We start from the raw sequence: 14,705 nt of genomic DNA on the forward strand, positions 1-14,705 counted from the left end.
TCTGTAAGTATCAACATCTCACAGTGAAATATAAATATTTTAATGGATTTGGAGCACTGACTATTTTTTACACTCGTCACCTCATTTGCCTCTGTCTTAATCTTAAACAGTGAGTTTTTTTTTCAGATGGCTATGGACATGATAACCAATCAGAGAAGACCAGGTCTCCCAGGTGATGCACATGCAGTTTGCTGGTGTGCAATTTCCAGGTTGACTCTCAAAACATAATATACAAATATTAACTTTAAAAATACACATTTCAAATTCAGTAAAAAAAATACTCTAAATATTACACAGGACACATTAAAATGGCAACACTGTGGTTTGAAACTAACACATTATTTACTGTTCAGTGTAACATCGCCACTGATCTCATTATTGACACTTCACCTACTACCACATCTCTCCTTTTATTATCAGCATTTAACTTTACTTCATGTAAAATGAATACAACCCAATTCAAGCAAAATGTCTCATAAATGTACAAAATAGTGACATGCTGTATATACATATGAACAACATATGAGTTATTTATGCGCTACAAACAACAAAATACCTACAAATTATGACTGAAAGATACTTGAAATCATTCCATTAAGATAAAAGGCTGTTACAAAAAGTATTGATACCCTCTAGACCCTCAATCCTATACAGATTGGAGAGAACTTTATCATCTGAAGTTGCTTTAATAATCTGGTGTCACACACTCATAAAAACATAAGGTTAAAAATGTTGAAGGAGTTTCTCAAAATATGCTACAGAACCAAATGGCTTCATATATATATTACTCTATATAATTTATGAATGTCTCCATAGTGTAGTGGTTTTCAGATTTGATCCTGGGAAGAGACACACAGAGCACCTGAAAAGCATTCACAGTGGTTTTCTTGCTCCTTGTTATGTTACAAATTCATTTTCACCTCTTAACTCGACAAACACTGCCGCATAATGACAAGGTGAAAAATGTTTGCTCAAAATTCTTGCAAATAAAAAATGAAAAACATAGGCTGTGAATACTTATGTACATTTTTTTCTTCAATACCTTGAAGCACTTCTGGCAACAATTAGAGCCTCAAGTCTTTTTGGATTGCTGTCCAGTTGGAAGATCAATCTTCACCTCATTTCAAGGTATCTCTAAACACCGCTGCATTCATATTTCCCTTGACCGTGACTAGTTTCAGTTCCTGCCGCTGAAAACATCCCCACATCATGATGTTGCCCCCACTAGCAGCTTTAATGTAGGGATGGTATGGGCCAGTTGATGATTGGTGGCTGGTTTCCTCCACACATGACCTTCAGGCTAAAGAGTTCAATCTTTGTTCCATCAGACCGGAGAATTTTGTTTCTCATGGTCTGAGAGTTCTTCAGGTCCCTTTTGACAAATTCCAGGTGGACAGTCACTTGCTTTTTACTAAGGAGTGGCTTCTGACTGGTCACTATACCATAAAGGCCTGATTGGTGGAGTACTGCAGAAATGGTTGTCCTTCTGGAAGGTTCTTCTCTCTCTACAGAATGATACTAGAGCTCTCTCAGAGTGACCATTGGGGTCTTGGTCACCTCCCTGACTAAAGCCTTTTTGCCATAATCTCTCAGCTGCCTGAGCTTCCTTTTGATTGTCACGGCACAGGGTGTGAGTATTTTTGTACATTTTATATTTTGCTTTTTGATTTTAAATTATTGTTTGTAGAATTTTGAGGTGAAAAATAAATGTAATACATTTTGAAGTAAAACTGTAACATGAATAAAATGTGGAACAACTGCGTAAGCAAGGGTATGTGTAAAAACTGTGGCAACCCCTAGCGAATAAAGGAACAGCTGAAATTCAATTTGTATCTATTACTAAACTATTCTGTGTGACCTTTCATGTGTATCTTTAGATTACACTGGTGTCTAAATCTTTTGCCACAAAACTCACAGTCAAAAGGTTTCTCACCTGTGTGAACTCTGATGTGCGTCTCAAGATGTATCTTTTGGTTAAACCTTTTACCACAAGTGTCACAGCCAAATGGTTTCTCTCCTGTGTGGACTCTCATGTGTATCTTTAAATTCCCCTCTCTGTTAAAGCTGTTACCACAAACCCCACAAGTAAAATGTTTCTCTCCTTTGTGAAGTGCCATGTGTCTCTTCAGATTACACTGATAACTAAATTTTTTACCACAATCGCCACAGACATACGGTTTCTCTTCTGTGTGAACTCTCATGTGTCTCCTAAGATCTCTGTTTTGGTTAAATTTTTGTCCACAATCGTCACAACTAAAAGGTTTCTCTCCTGTGTGCACTCTTATGTGCATGTTAAGATTTCTTTTATAGTTAAATCTTTGTCCACAAATGTGACAGCTAAACGGTTTCTCTTCAGTGTGGGATCTTAAGTGTCTGTTAAGATTTGTCTTGAGGTTAAACCTTTTACCGCATTTATTACAAGAAAATGGTTTCTCTCCACCATGGAGTCTCATGTGTACATACAAACTTCCTTGATATCTAAATCTTTTGCCACACTCACTGCAATCAAATGGTCTTTCTCCTGTGTGGACCCGTGTGTGTATTTTAAGATCTCTCATTTGATTAAATCTTTTACCACAATCGTCACAGCTAACTGATTTCTCTCCTGTGTGGACGGTCATATGAGAATCACAGTTTTGATCCACTCTACAATGTTTCTCATTAACCAAACTGTTGGAAGACCTTTTTTCTGAGTGACATGTCACATGCTTCCGAAGAGACTGCTTGCAGACAAACTGTTTACCACACTCAGAGCAACCTAAAGACTGTTTTGCAATCTTAAATCCCACATCCTTATTTACACTTGACCCTCTGCTGTTGTTTAACCCGCTGTCGTTGTCATCAGTTTCTGGTCCAAAATCTGACAAAGGTTCCTGCCAATCATCGTCCTCACTGACTTCCGTCTTAGAAGACTCTGAAGTCTCTCCATCAGTATTAGATTGTAAATGACAGTTTGCATGTGGTTCTGATTCTGGTGGTCCACTGTCTTCTTCATTGATTTCTGTTTTTATCTGTTCAGCTGAGCTGCTAGCTGGAGGCTCTGTCTCTCTGCTGTTTTCAGTTTGGCTTTGATGAAGTGTTGAGAACTGAGGTTTCTCATCATCATCTTCACTCTTCACATGAACAGCAGTGAATGGGAACCCAGAGATATTGTCCTCCAGCCCACTGAGCTGTTCTCCCTCTTGACTTTTCCAGAGTTCCTCCTGTTCCTCCTTTATGTGAAGAAGCTCTGAGTCATGATGGTCCAGATTAGGGCTGCATTCATAGGGAATCTCTTCTTTTATCACCAACAGCTGCTGGACATCTGCAGGAAACACTGAAACACACACACACTCATAATGAACAATGGCAACTTTGTAATCATGCTGGTATTATTACCTTATGTTATGGAGTTCAATGACTACTGCAAACACACAGTACTGTTTAATTTGATCAAATTAAATAAAACTGCTTGTAGAAACCAATAAAGCAAAAACTATTAAAATGCCAAAATGAAATCCACCAATAACGTAACAATGTTTCCTAAGTAACTATGATTTGAAGGCAACTTGACCACTTAAGGTTTTCCACCAGTGAATTATAAGATTAGCACAGGCCTTATAAATGTTGTGACACAGGTTAATTTTACTCTACTGATGGAGTTTTTATGCAATAGTAATCCTGCTCACTTACATGGTGGATTAAGGTGGATTTAGTGTTGGACTGAAGGAGGAAATTAAGTGTTACAGTTAATTCTGTGAGGTGCCAGAAGCTTTCTTAATAATATGATTACCCTAATATTCAAACTAAAATATTAGTAGTATTATTGCTAAAAATTAACTTGCTGTTTGGTAGCCTAAGAATGAACACAACATAGTTGTTGCCTTTCATTTGATGCCATCTAGCTCCCTTTGGCCTACACTCTCACCCACAGTAGAAAATATTTGGGCCGTACTGGCTGCCTTTTATATATTTCCTTAGTCAGGGCTCTAGAGTGCGACCAATTTGGTCGCAAATGCGACCAAATTTTTCAGTGGTGCGACTAAAAAAAAATATTTGGTTGCACCTGTGCGACCAAATGTTCGGGTAGCAAAAAAAAACAAAAAAACCAAACTGCAACCTTCCCTGTGGTCAACAACAGACACACATTTTGCCCCTATCGTGGACTAAACCAATCAGAGCTAGTAAGGGGCGGGACCTCTCTGATTGGCCGTGGTCCAGTTGAAAGTGTAGGTGGAAGTGGGAGGTGAGTAGCTTGAATAAAGCGATATCAATTCATTAAATCCTGAATCGACTTTTAAATATAACTGTGTTTTGCCAGAAACGTCAGATTCTAAGATTAACCCTTTACAGCCGATCGGAGCGGGCACACTCCATTTTTAAATCCCGGTAGCACTGCAACCACGTAAGCTAGCGCAATAATTTTTTTTGCATATGAAACCGGAGGAGTTGTACTTACATCTTATGCCATCAGCTTGTCCTAGGTCACAGTTTCCTTCCACATAAAGCTTTGCAAAAACTGCATAAAAATCACTTGCAGCAACAAAAACATGATATTCCAGAAACACGCTTCGCCGATCCGATCAGCTGTTTGTAACACTTCCTATGTCCATCAGCGCGAACTATCACATGACCTGCCCAAAACCGGAAGTGACGTCATTTTGCGGAAATGTAGTTTTTTTTACGATCGGGGCCTTATGAGCCTATACTTGTGTTTTAAAAAGTTATGTTTGACTTTATGCCTTTCTGTGTCGTTTCTGGGATGCTTAGGACTCATATTGCACTGCTGGAAATAGTTTATTTTGATGCATATACTGTTATTTTGCAAATTTGCACTATAATATTTGATATGATAAATGATCAGAATTATAATATTTCTGACTGTCTGAGGCTAAGTTGAATCGAATCGGGACTTTGAAAACCGGAATCGAATGGATTATAGAAATCAGTGATGATACCCAGCCCTAGTGAGCAGCCTAGGCACGACAAAAGTGGATGTAGCTGTAATAGGAAAAGAACTATTGCTAACTTTTCTGTTAAATTAAGGCCTGATCCTTCTGAAATTCATAGCCAGTGCTCTGACACAGTGTCATCAATCTTTGAATGCTTTGAAACACATTATATTATATAAATTATTATAAAATTTGTGTGCGCCTAACTTTTGTGCCGGTACGCCTAACTTTTTAAAGTTAGGCGTACCGGTACGCCCATGGCAAAAAGTTAGTCTAGAGCCCTGTTAGTTCAAAATCGCTAAACAATTTAATTTCAAAAAATTTTATTTTCATCTCAACTAAAGAAAAGTGCACAAATACAGCTGGAATTGATCTCTAGAAATAAAAATTCACCCCTAGCCAATATGAAATAAAATGTTATGATCTACCTGATGTTTAATTTACTCAGTGATATATGCACTCTTCTTCTTCTTGCTAAATGATCAAAAAGTAACCTGAACTAACAGCAAACAATGCAGATTTCTGTTGAAGATACTGTTCTGAGCTAAAGAAGTTAATAAACATTCTAGTGGACACAGTTAAACTTTCATGAACACTGACTGTAGCTTGGTTACACTACAGTCAGATTAGGGAAAGCAGAGGTTGGAGACACCAAAATTATTGTGGCGTGTGCAGTGAACTTGTGATCTTGTTGTCTTTGAAATGGTTGCTTCAGGTCCACGACCACTCACAATCAGGTGCTGTGTTCACAGAGACTTTGGTGCAAAGTGCCGATGAAATGCGAGTCTGTAACCATTCGACTCATTCAAAAACTGCAAAAAAATCCTCAATGCAAATTCTTTGCTTCGATGCTTTTTTTTAAAATCCACAACTCTGCATCGCACAGCTGTCACCATGTAAGTATTTCACCCACATTTACAACTAAATATCAACCTGCTATAGAAACCGAGGTGTGTGTGTGTGTGTGTGTGTATAACACAATAGCAGTAGTAACCTGTCATAGTTTAACGTGGAGCCAGAGACCGTCTACAACGATGTGGTGCAGTGCAAAGAGAGGAGCCTTTAACGAGACTCTGAGCTCAGGTGGACTTGATGCTGTAATTTGCAACCTTAATTTAAACCACCTGTTCAACAAACTACAACAGCTGCTGTTTGTTTTACATGACAGAAATCAACAGTAATGCTGCAGAAGTGTAAATAAAAAGTTTGCAAATTGTTGTGTTTTTAAAAAGAGGATTTATTTAACTTTCTATCGCAGTGACACCTGAAGCAAGCAGGGGTGAGTTTAAAGTGGGGGCATCACGTTCTGCTAACATATTTATTTTAAGGCTTTCATAACATTATTTTGCAGATTAAGATTAATATAAAATATCCATCCATCTTCTTCCGCTTATCTGGGGCTGGGTAACGGGGACAGCAGCCCACGCAGAGAAGCCCAGACCTCCCTCTTCCCAGCCACCTCCTCCAGCTCATCCGGGGGAACACCAAGGCGTTCCCTTGTCACATGCCAAACTGGCGACTCTGAGCCCCTCCCGAATGGCCGAACTTATCACCCTATCTCTAAGGGAGAGGCCAGCCACCCTTCAGAGGAAGCCCTTTTCTGCCGCTTTTATCCGCGATCTCGTTCTTTCGGTCACTACTCGCAGCTCATGACCATAGGTGAGGGTAGGGACGTAGATCAACCGGTAAATTGAGAGCTTCGCTTTCACGCTCAACTCTCTCTTCACCACAACAGACCAGTACAGCATCCGAATCACTGCAGCCGCAGCACCAATCCGTCTGTTGTTCTCCCGCACCCTTCTCCAGTCACGCTTCCACTTGGGGCAAGAACTCATCCCTGACCCGGAGTGGGCACTCCACCCTTTTTCCAGCTGAGGACCATAGCACCGCAACATTGTAGAGGCGTGTCAACCAAGACAGCCCAACAAAATATAATATAATATGATATGATATGAACATATAAAATATAAAAATAAAATATCAATAAATTATATTGATTAAAGCATATTTTTATTTCAAAATAGGACATCTCTGCTGCAGTAAAACTGTGAGCTACTGACCTGGGGCTGTGATGCTGGACTCTAAGTTATTATTAATATTAATTATTAACATGTAAACCATCAGAACGTTGCACAGGGAAAACCTCAGTTCTGAGAAAGTTAATATGCTCACTTTTCTTTACTGCAGCCACTACATTACCCTTTAAAGGTTTACAGACACATACAGGCTCATTTATTAGCACATCTAAACAGAAAAACATATATTATAAGTTTCCCCCCCCTAATAATATAAGAAAGCCTTCCAACAAGACAGAGTAAAAACTACTTTAATTTATTAGTTAATTTAGGCTGTATGTATGTCTTACGTTTTTAAAATTTCTGATATACTGACATAACTATAACTGATATTATAAGTTATTTACTTTTGCAATTAAGAAAATGTTTTCTTGTTTTGATTTAAATATGTCACATTTATTTGATGCAATAATCTGCTTGATCACTCAAACAATCAATAACTGCAGCCCTGATAAAAAAGACAGTTTGATGGACTCAGTTTACTATCGAATGAGGTCAGTCTGTTTGTGAAAATATGAAAATTAGCTGTGATAAATAAGCATAAATTGCAAATCTGTAGCAGTCTATATACACAGAAATTAACGATAACTATCTGTATTCAGAGTAAAGCTAGATATCATAGATCTGACACAGAAATTCATAAAATTCCTCCACACACAGAGTCGTACTCTTCACTGTAGAGTGACTCAAACTGATTGCAACATGTTGCTAATGTTTCTGTGGTTACAGATTAGATGGCAATTCATGGGCAGACCTTCATTAATCTCTCTGGGAGGAATTGCAAAAAGTCTGAGACAATAAGCCAAACACTTTCCAATCGAAATTGGTCGACCACCATGAATGTAATTTAACAATAATAATAATAATGATAATAATAATAATAATAATAATAATAATAATGCAATCATCATTGTCCATTCTTACTGCAATGTGGCAGAGCCATTAATGATTCATGGTGAATTCCAAGAATTATACTGGAGGGAAATTTCAAGTTTTGTATATAAAACCCTGCAACACTTTCTGCACTAGAGTTTTTGGGGTTAGAGCCAAATTTGAAAATACTCATCAGCATTATGATAAATATGAAAGTCATTCCAAATGCTATGCACACTTATCTTAAACTTTGGATTCGTCCTTGTTGTTTTTTTCAATTTGTTCTAGGTAGAAACCTGATCTTTTTCACAATAAAATAATTATGCTTCAACCAAAGTTGTGCTTCTCCGAGCTGCATCTCTGCTAAAGTCGCCTCCCTTTGCAGCCAATTTCGTGTAGCTGATTATATATTAGCATAGCACAACCGGTCAATGCTGCCCGACGTAATTATTACGAAGCGTATGCTGTGATTTTTATTAACAACACACGCACCAACTAGGTAATTAGTAGTCAGCTATTTCAACATCTTTAAAAGACTCACCTGGAGCCATCACACAGCGTCAACAACACATCTGGAGGCTAGAGCCTGCATCTATACCGGAAACATGACGGTCCGTCGATAAGAGAACATGTTTCCTGCCCCTACCTTTCATAATAAAAGCCCTGGACACGCACTATGGATGTGATACGAATGTGCAAAATCTGTAGGCAAGGATCATGATTTCTGGTATCTGAAGTTTTCTTCTATTGACCAATTTAAGCAAGAAAGACAGTAGATTACGTAATTTACGTTGGGTGTTTTTTATTAGTTTTACAAAAACGTTGTAATAAATATTAGGAAGATACAAGGTAGTGAAAGTTGACTTAAAACCTCGGATCTAACTTTCAAAAGCAACAGACAGTGCATAAGAGAGGTACAGAACATAGTTAAAGCGTGACAGAGTGGGTGGAGATGGCTGCACTGACAAAAAGAAGGGAGGTAGCGTTGAAGATGTGAAAATTGGACAAACGAAATGGACAAGGTTAGACACGAGATCATCAGTGGGACAGCTCAGGTTGAGCATTTTGGTAACAAAGTTAGCGAGTCAACGCTGAGATGGTTAGTGGGTAGTGAATACATGGGACAAAGATGTTGACTATGTTGCTGCCAGGCAGAAGGAAAAGCACAGAGAAGATTCATTGGGGTGAAGGACGAGATGCAGAGAGTCAACGTGACAGAGGTGAATGGCAGGGATAGGAAAAGATGAAGGCAGATGATGATGAACCCTAAAGTGAGCAGCTGAAAGGGTTACAAAAAGCTTTATCCAAGCCACAAGAGATCTAGGGCAGTTTTCTATTAGTCCTTTTAGTTTATGTGGTGACATGGTGGCATGGTAGTTAGCACTGTTGGCTCGCAAGAAGAAGTTTGAGCTCAATTCCACTACGCCAGGGTCTTTCTGTGTGGAGTTTGCATCTTCTCTCCAGGTACCCTGGCTTCCTCCCTCAGTCCAAAGGCATGGGGTCAGGTTAATTGGCCATTCTAAATTGGCCATTGGTGTGAATGGATGGCGATTATTTAACTTTTGATTCCTTTAAAATACTGTAAGTGTTATAAATATTTGCATTTTACAGGTTTCATACTGCTTGAGTTCAATAGTAAAATATAACAAAACATTTTCAAAGAATGATCAGAAGTTCAACTAAATGTTTAATATTGCACATCAATGCATCTAATACAAAATGCAAAATTACAACAAATACAATTCAAAACCAAATTTTCTGTTCATAAAGTCCCCACTTGTGTAGAACAAGCTTGAGTAGTCACAATGAAAAAAACCCCAGGTCTATATTTAGCTTAAATCTTTCCTAAAACATCTTCACCAGTTTAATGTGAAAAGGGCCCTTTGTTCACTTATTAATACAATATTAAATAAATCATTTTTGAAAAGTAATTTTCTGGAATTTCATGCCTATTATATTGTGTGTATATATAGCATTTTGATTCATTAGAGAACTACAACAGCCATAATACATCTAAGTCTAAATAAATAAACACAAACTATATTATCATTTTAATGTATGTATTCCAAAGCGCCACAAAGGTTATCAGTTTTGTTACAACCAGGAATCAGGAAAGGAAAATGAAGCAGACAGTGCCACAGATGGTTGTGAAAGCAGGGGTCTGAGTAAAATGCTTGTTTCTTGGAGTCTCATTAACTGGGCAGATGTGCTCTGTGCAGTAATAAACATCTGTAGGAGACTTGAATGAAACTCTATTCCTATCGGGCACAGCTGCTCCTAAGGGCTGTGGTGGACCACCAGCTGGTGTTTTTAAAATCATAATAGGATAAAATTTTCTGGTCTGTTAGGAGGATGTTCCCTACAGTCACATGTCTTAAATCTGAATTTTTCACATACTATAACTGATGGAAAACTAAATCTGTGGATACCATTAGAAAACATTGTCTCTCAGTTTCTAAGTGAGTCAGAGTACCCTCATGTGGTAATGCGTAGAAATTGCAGAATATATGATTATTCACACTGTTTAGCAAGCTCAGTGTGTGGGTGTGAATGTGGGTGTAGACCGGGTGACACATTTACCGTCTGCATTAAAAGCCTGAGCTTACATGTACAGGCAAGCTCAGTTGTTGAGATCCCACTGAGGAGCATGGATACAGACAAGCAAGTCAATATTCTTCGAGAAGGATTTCTGGTGAAAAGGGTAAGACAGATTTCATTGAGTTGCTCTCTGGCACATAAGACATGATTAATAACTTTAACTCCAACTTTGGATCTCTTCACAGGGTCATGTTGTACAAAACTGGAAGGCACGCTGGTTTGTGCTGACCCCAGACAAGTTGTTGTATTACAAATATGAAGGAAGTAAAAGGGACTCATGCCAGCGAGGGAAAATCCTGCTGAAGGACTGTGTGATTACATGTCCTTTCCTGGAGTATGAAAATCGGCCGGTAGGTTACTGTAAACTGCGTTCTGCAAATAAAATGAGAGAGTTGCAAAAAATTCAAAAGATTACAAAATAGATAAAATAAAAATTGATTTTAAGGGAACATTTCATTTAAAGATTGAAAAAATATGTTCTCTGACATAATATGTGTGTGGATTGATCAAATAAAGTTCCAAACTTTAACGTAATAATAAAATTGCCATAAGAATTATTAAAAACATAGGAGTTAACTAGTAAATTTAAGTCTGCTTTAAGTGCAGATAGAGGACTAATATGCAACAAAGAGTTTAATGTTCATTCATATAATATTGTACTTTTTAAATCATAGTTCCCAGTACTGTTTCTTTAATTTTCTAGTCAGTCCTTTGTTCATTTCCTTATAGCTAGAAGCCACTTTGAAGGTGTGTTTCTCCAGGTGAGGCTTATACCCTACTCAGAGAGATAATTTATTGCCCCAGGTTTCTTTTTTGCCTGGACTTGATTTCCATCCTCTGCTGAGAACAGTTTGTTTTCGTTTCTTTTTTGGCACCAATTAAAGCAAACATCTGTCTCTTTTTGTTGTTGTAATAGTTGGTGATGAAGCTCCAGACAAAGCATGGGGTGGATCACTATTTGGAGGCTTGTTCCAGGGAGGCGAGAGATGAGTGGGCAGCTGATATCAATGCTGCAGTCAACAATCTGCAAACAACTAATGGCAAGTCCAAGACAGACAAGCCAGACCCGGCTGAATCCCAGTTGAACAACATTAGCTTGAGGTAAAAAACAAGTTTTCACTGTCTCCTGATTGAATTTATTTAGTATATTTTGTTCCAAATGTCTCAATCTTGTTTTGTCTTCTTTCAAAAAGCAAGGTGTTGGACTCAATGTATGACGTGCACAGTGGCATCAAGCTGAGCAACCATGTGGAGCAGGGCAGCACTTATAGTAACTGCTTCTCAGGTGAGCATTTGAAACAAGGCACACCTTTGACCTTCTGCAATGTTTTTCAGCCTCATACTAATTGCAAAGCTCTTTTGATCTTATACTATGGATGTGCTATCATGTGTGATCCTCCCACAGGTTCAGCAGTGGTGGACTGGCTGGTGTTCATGCAGCTGGTTCTTACCCGTGTGGAGGCTGTGACGCTGGCCTCGGCCCTGTTGGAGGAGGGTTTCCTGCGAACTGTTGGTCAGAAGAGTGTGGAGGCACTTCGCACTGCCGGCCTCAGCGCGCAATTCATGGATGACTCCACTGCTCTGTACAGCTTTGTATGTAGCACTGGATAATGGCAAACTAGCAGGCTCTAAACACTGAGTGTGGCTTTTTAGTGTTAATTAATTAATCACATTGATCTGAGAGAGTAAATGAAAACTTGGCGTTTTCTTGGTTTAGAATATATTTTGTGATTTATTACAGTCTGACAGCTTAAAGAAGAGAGGCAGTGTGAAAGCAGAGACATCGTTGTCTGCAGTGGAGCTAAGTGGGAAGGTGATAAAAAGAGGATATCTGCTTAAACAGGTAAAACTACTGTATTGAAGATGTGTTAAGATGCTATAAATAATAATATTTATGAACTTTGAGTTGTCAGGTTGTGAAAACACCGCTGGGTGACTGGACCTTTTAATAATTCCTAAGAAAGAGGGCACAGAATAGGCTGAAGAAACTAAATATATCAACCATTCACTAATATTATTAACACTGTCGTAGCAGCTCAAAAATTAGCATTGCACCATGTGCATGTACTTTGACTTAAAGGTGGTCATTTGTTTGCACTGTGTTTGAATGAATTAGTCAAACTTTATTCATCTTTAAACGCAGGGACACAGAAGAAAGAACTGGAAAGTGAGACTGTTTGTTTTGCGATCAGAACCTGCTTTCCTTCACTATTATGATCCAACCAAGGTGAGTGCAAAGTCAATGCTAATGAGAAAAATACCTGTTAGAAAATTAAAATCAGCTAAACAATGAAAGACATAAAATTCTAATATGTTTGATAAGAGAAACCGAACTGCCCAAACTGTTGTGTTTTCATGTGTTGGAAACTATGTAACTACTCATAATTAGCAATAATTCTTCTACATGAGTGACTCAGTCTGATCTACTTCCTGTCTTATGTCATTTGGCAGGATGACATCAGCCCTGTTGGTGGTTTCTCACTGCGAGGGTGCCTTGTGTCATCTTTAGAGGATAACGGCGTTCCCTCAGGTGAGTTACCCTCTAATATCTAGTTTCATTTTGTCAAACAATTACAAAATAGGACCAACAACTATCAGAAATGCAGTTTAAATAAGACTGTTTAAGTTTTTGTCATTTTTGGTGAGTGTGCTAACATGCTCCTACTCCTCCTGTGTATCAATGCTAAGTTTCTGTGTAATCCAATTACAGACCTGTTCTCCTAATAAAATTTATCTTATCTTTTATATTATTTAAGATCAAAAAGCTCAGCGAAATAAAAAAGCATTTTAAGCTTTTGTCTGTTTTATTTGCCAGTCTCTCCATCCAAATCAGGTTTGATATTTCCATGCAGATGCACTTCACCAACCTTATTTTCTCTTCCCATGCAGGTGTTAAAGGCAACGTTCAAGGCAACTTGTTTAAAATTATAACTCAGACAGACACACATTACTTCATCCAGGCGCCAACTCACCAGGAGAAAATGGACTGGTTAGATGCAATGAGATCACAGTGCTGATTCATGTTAAAAACATGTTTCAGCAGGTGAAGACGATTCAAGTTAAATATTCAGAGAATGTGTAGCAGTGTCAGAGCTACTGGTTCCATAACATTTCTGTACATTTGTGCCTATAATACAATTTTTGGTTTGATTGTTTTCTTTGTGAGTATACGAATGGATATGAATGTTTTGAAAGTTGTAGCAGTGTATCTTGTAAACAGTTTAAGTTAAACCTTTTTTTACGTGTTAATAAAATGCAAATGATTAAACATAAGCATATGAACATTGTGTCTCTTGCTGAATTTTATACAACATAGTAGTGAAAAGTACATTTACAAAAAATTTTACTGTACATTTCCTTTACTTTTTTTCTCAGTTCCATTTTCTGCCACATAAATAAAATCAGAATGCAATATTTTGCATTGTGTTTCTAATAAACCGCATTTTATTCACAATAAATGAAACCATATCAGATGTTGAAACTGAGGCATTCTACAATTTCATGACAAATATTAGCTTATTTTGTGTTAAATGGCAGCATTTGTGTCTCAAAAAAGTTTGGACAGGAGCGACAAAAGGCTGGAAAAGTAAGTGGTACTAAAAAGAAGCGGCAACTAATCAGCAAAAATCAAGTAAAGAAGAAACCGTATGTAAACATGATCCAGAAATCCCGTCGTCTTTTCCTTGCCAAAGCTCATTTAAAATGACTGAGGAAAAACTGGAAAACAACAACTGGTCTCCTCAGTTACCAGACATTTACGAAGTGTTGTTAACTGAAGAAGGGATACTACACGGATGTAAACATGGCCTTGTCCAAAGTTTTTTGAGACTTGTTCCTGCAATGAAATTGAAAATAAGCCAACATTTTTATTGAGTTGGTACATTTTGATTTGATTCGACTCGATTTGTTTTCTCCGTTCTATTGTGAATAAAATGGGTTTATGAGATTTGCTCATTTTTACATTTGTTTATTATTTACATTTTACACAGTGCCACTACTTTTTTTTTTTTAAAAACTGGGGTTGTATTTTGTCCTTTTACATTTGACTGGTTTTCAAGTGAAGATTATTTCTTAAAAACATATAAATAAAAGTTAAAATTAAAAAAATTAGTGGTTTTGAACATTTTGACATTTAATCAGTTGCAAAAGTGAAAGCCATGATCGACTTTGAGGTTGATAGAGGTCTTTGAGAGACATTTTGCTGTCACAAACATCTCAGATTATTTAA

The 14,705-nt window shown here is 37.7% G+C and overlaps 2 protein-coding genes across 2 annotated transcripts; one reads left to right on the plus strand and one right to left on the minus strand.

Annotated features, from left to right (window-relative positions):
• Positions 1-24: 24 nt before the first annotated feature.
• LOC146552035 (uncharacterized) lies at positions 25-8,496 on the minus strand. Its single transcript, XM_085257037.1, has 2 exons — positions 8,421-8,496; positions 25-3,316 (listed from the first exon to the last, which is right to left on the minus strand). Exons 1-2 carry the CDS (start codon positions 8,428-8,430, stop codon positions 1,845-1,847), a joined length of 1,482 nt encoding a protein of 493 aa, XP_085113163.1. The 5' UTR covers positions 8,431-8,496; the 3' UTR covers positions 25-1,844.
• Positions 8,497-10,513: 2,017 nt separating this feature from the next.
• Positions 10,514-14,355, plus strand: plek2 (pleckstrin 2). Its single transcript, XM_085257041.1, has 9 exons — positions 10,514-10,580; positions 10,663-10,827; positions 11,394-11,578; positions 11,671-11,762; positions 11,883-12,070; positions 12,219-12,320; positions 12,621-12,704; positions 12,929-13,007; positions 13,367-14,355. The coding sequence occupies exons 1-9, from the start codon at positions 10,527-10,529 to the stop codon at positions 13,492-13,494; spliced, it is 1,077 nt and encodes a 358-aa protein (XP_085113167.1). The 5' UTR covers positions 10,514-10,526; the 3' UTR covers positions 13,495-14,355.
• Positions 14,356-14,705: the final 350 nt, after the last annotated feature.

Source organism: Mchenga conophoros, linkage group LG19, assembly GCF_057382185.1.
Source record: "Mchenga conophoros isolate Kocher_MC1m ecotype Shallow Benthic linkage group LG19, M_conophoros_male_GT1.1, whole genome shotgun sequence".
Classification (NCBI taxonomy): Eukaryota; Metazoa; Chordata; class Actinopteri; order Cichliformes; family Cichlidae; genus Mchenga; species Mchenga conophoros.

Excerpts from the sequence above, each read along its gene's own strand:
- plek2 (XM_085257041.1), top strand. The coding sequence starts at position 10,527 with ATGGATACAGACAAGCAAGTCAATATTCTTCGAGAAGGATTTCTGGTG. Across the intron at positions 12,071-12,218 it reads CCACTGCTCTGTACAGCTTT|TCTGACAGCTTAAAGAAGAG; the intron begins GTATGTAGCACT and ends GATTTATTACAG. Across the intron at positions 13,008-13,366 it reads GGATAACGGCGTTCCCTCAG|GTGTTAAAGGCAACGTTCAA; the intron begins GTGAGTTACCCT and ends CTTCCCATGCAG.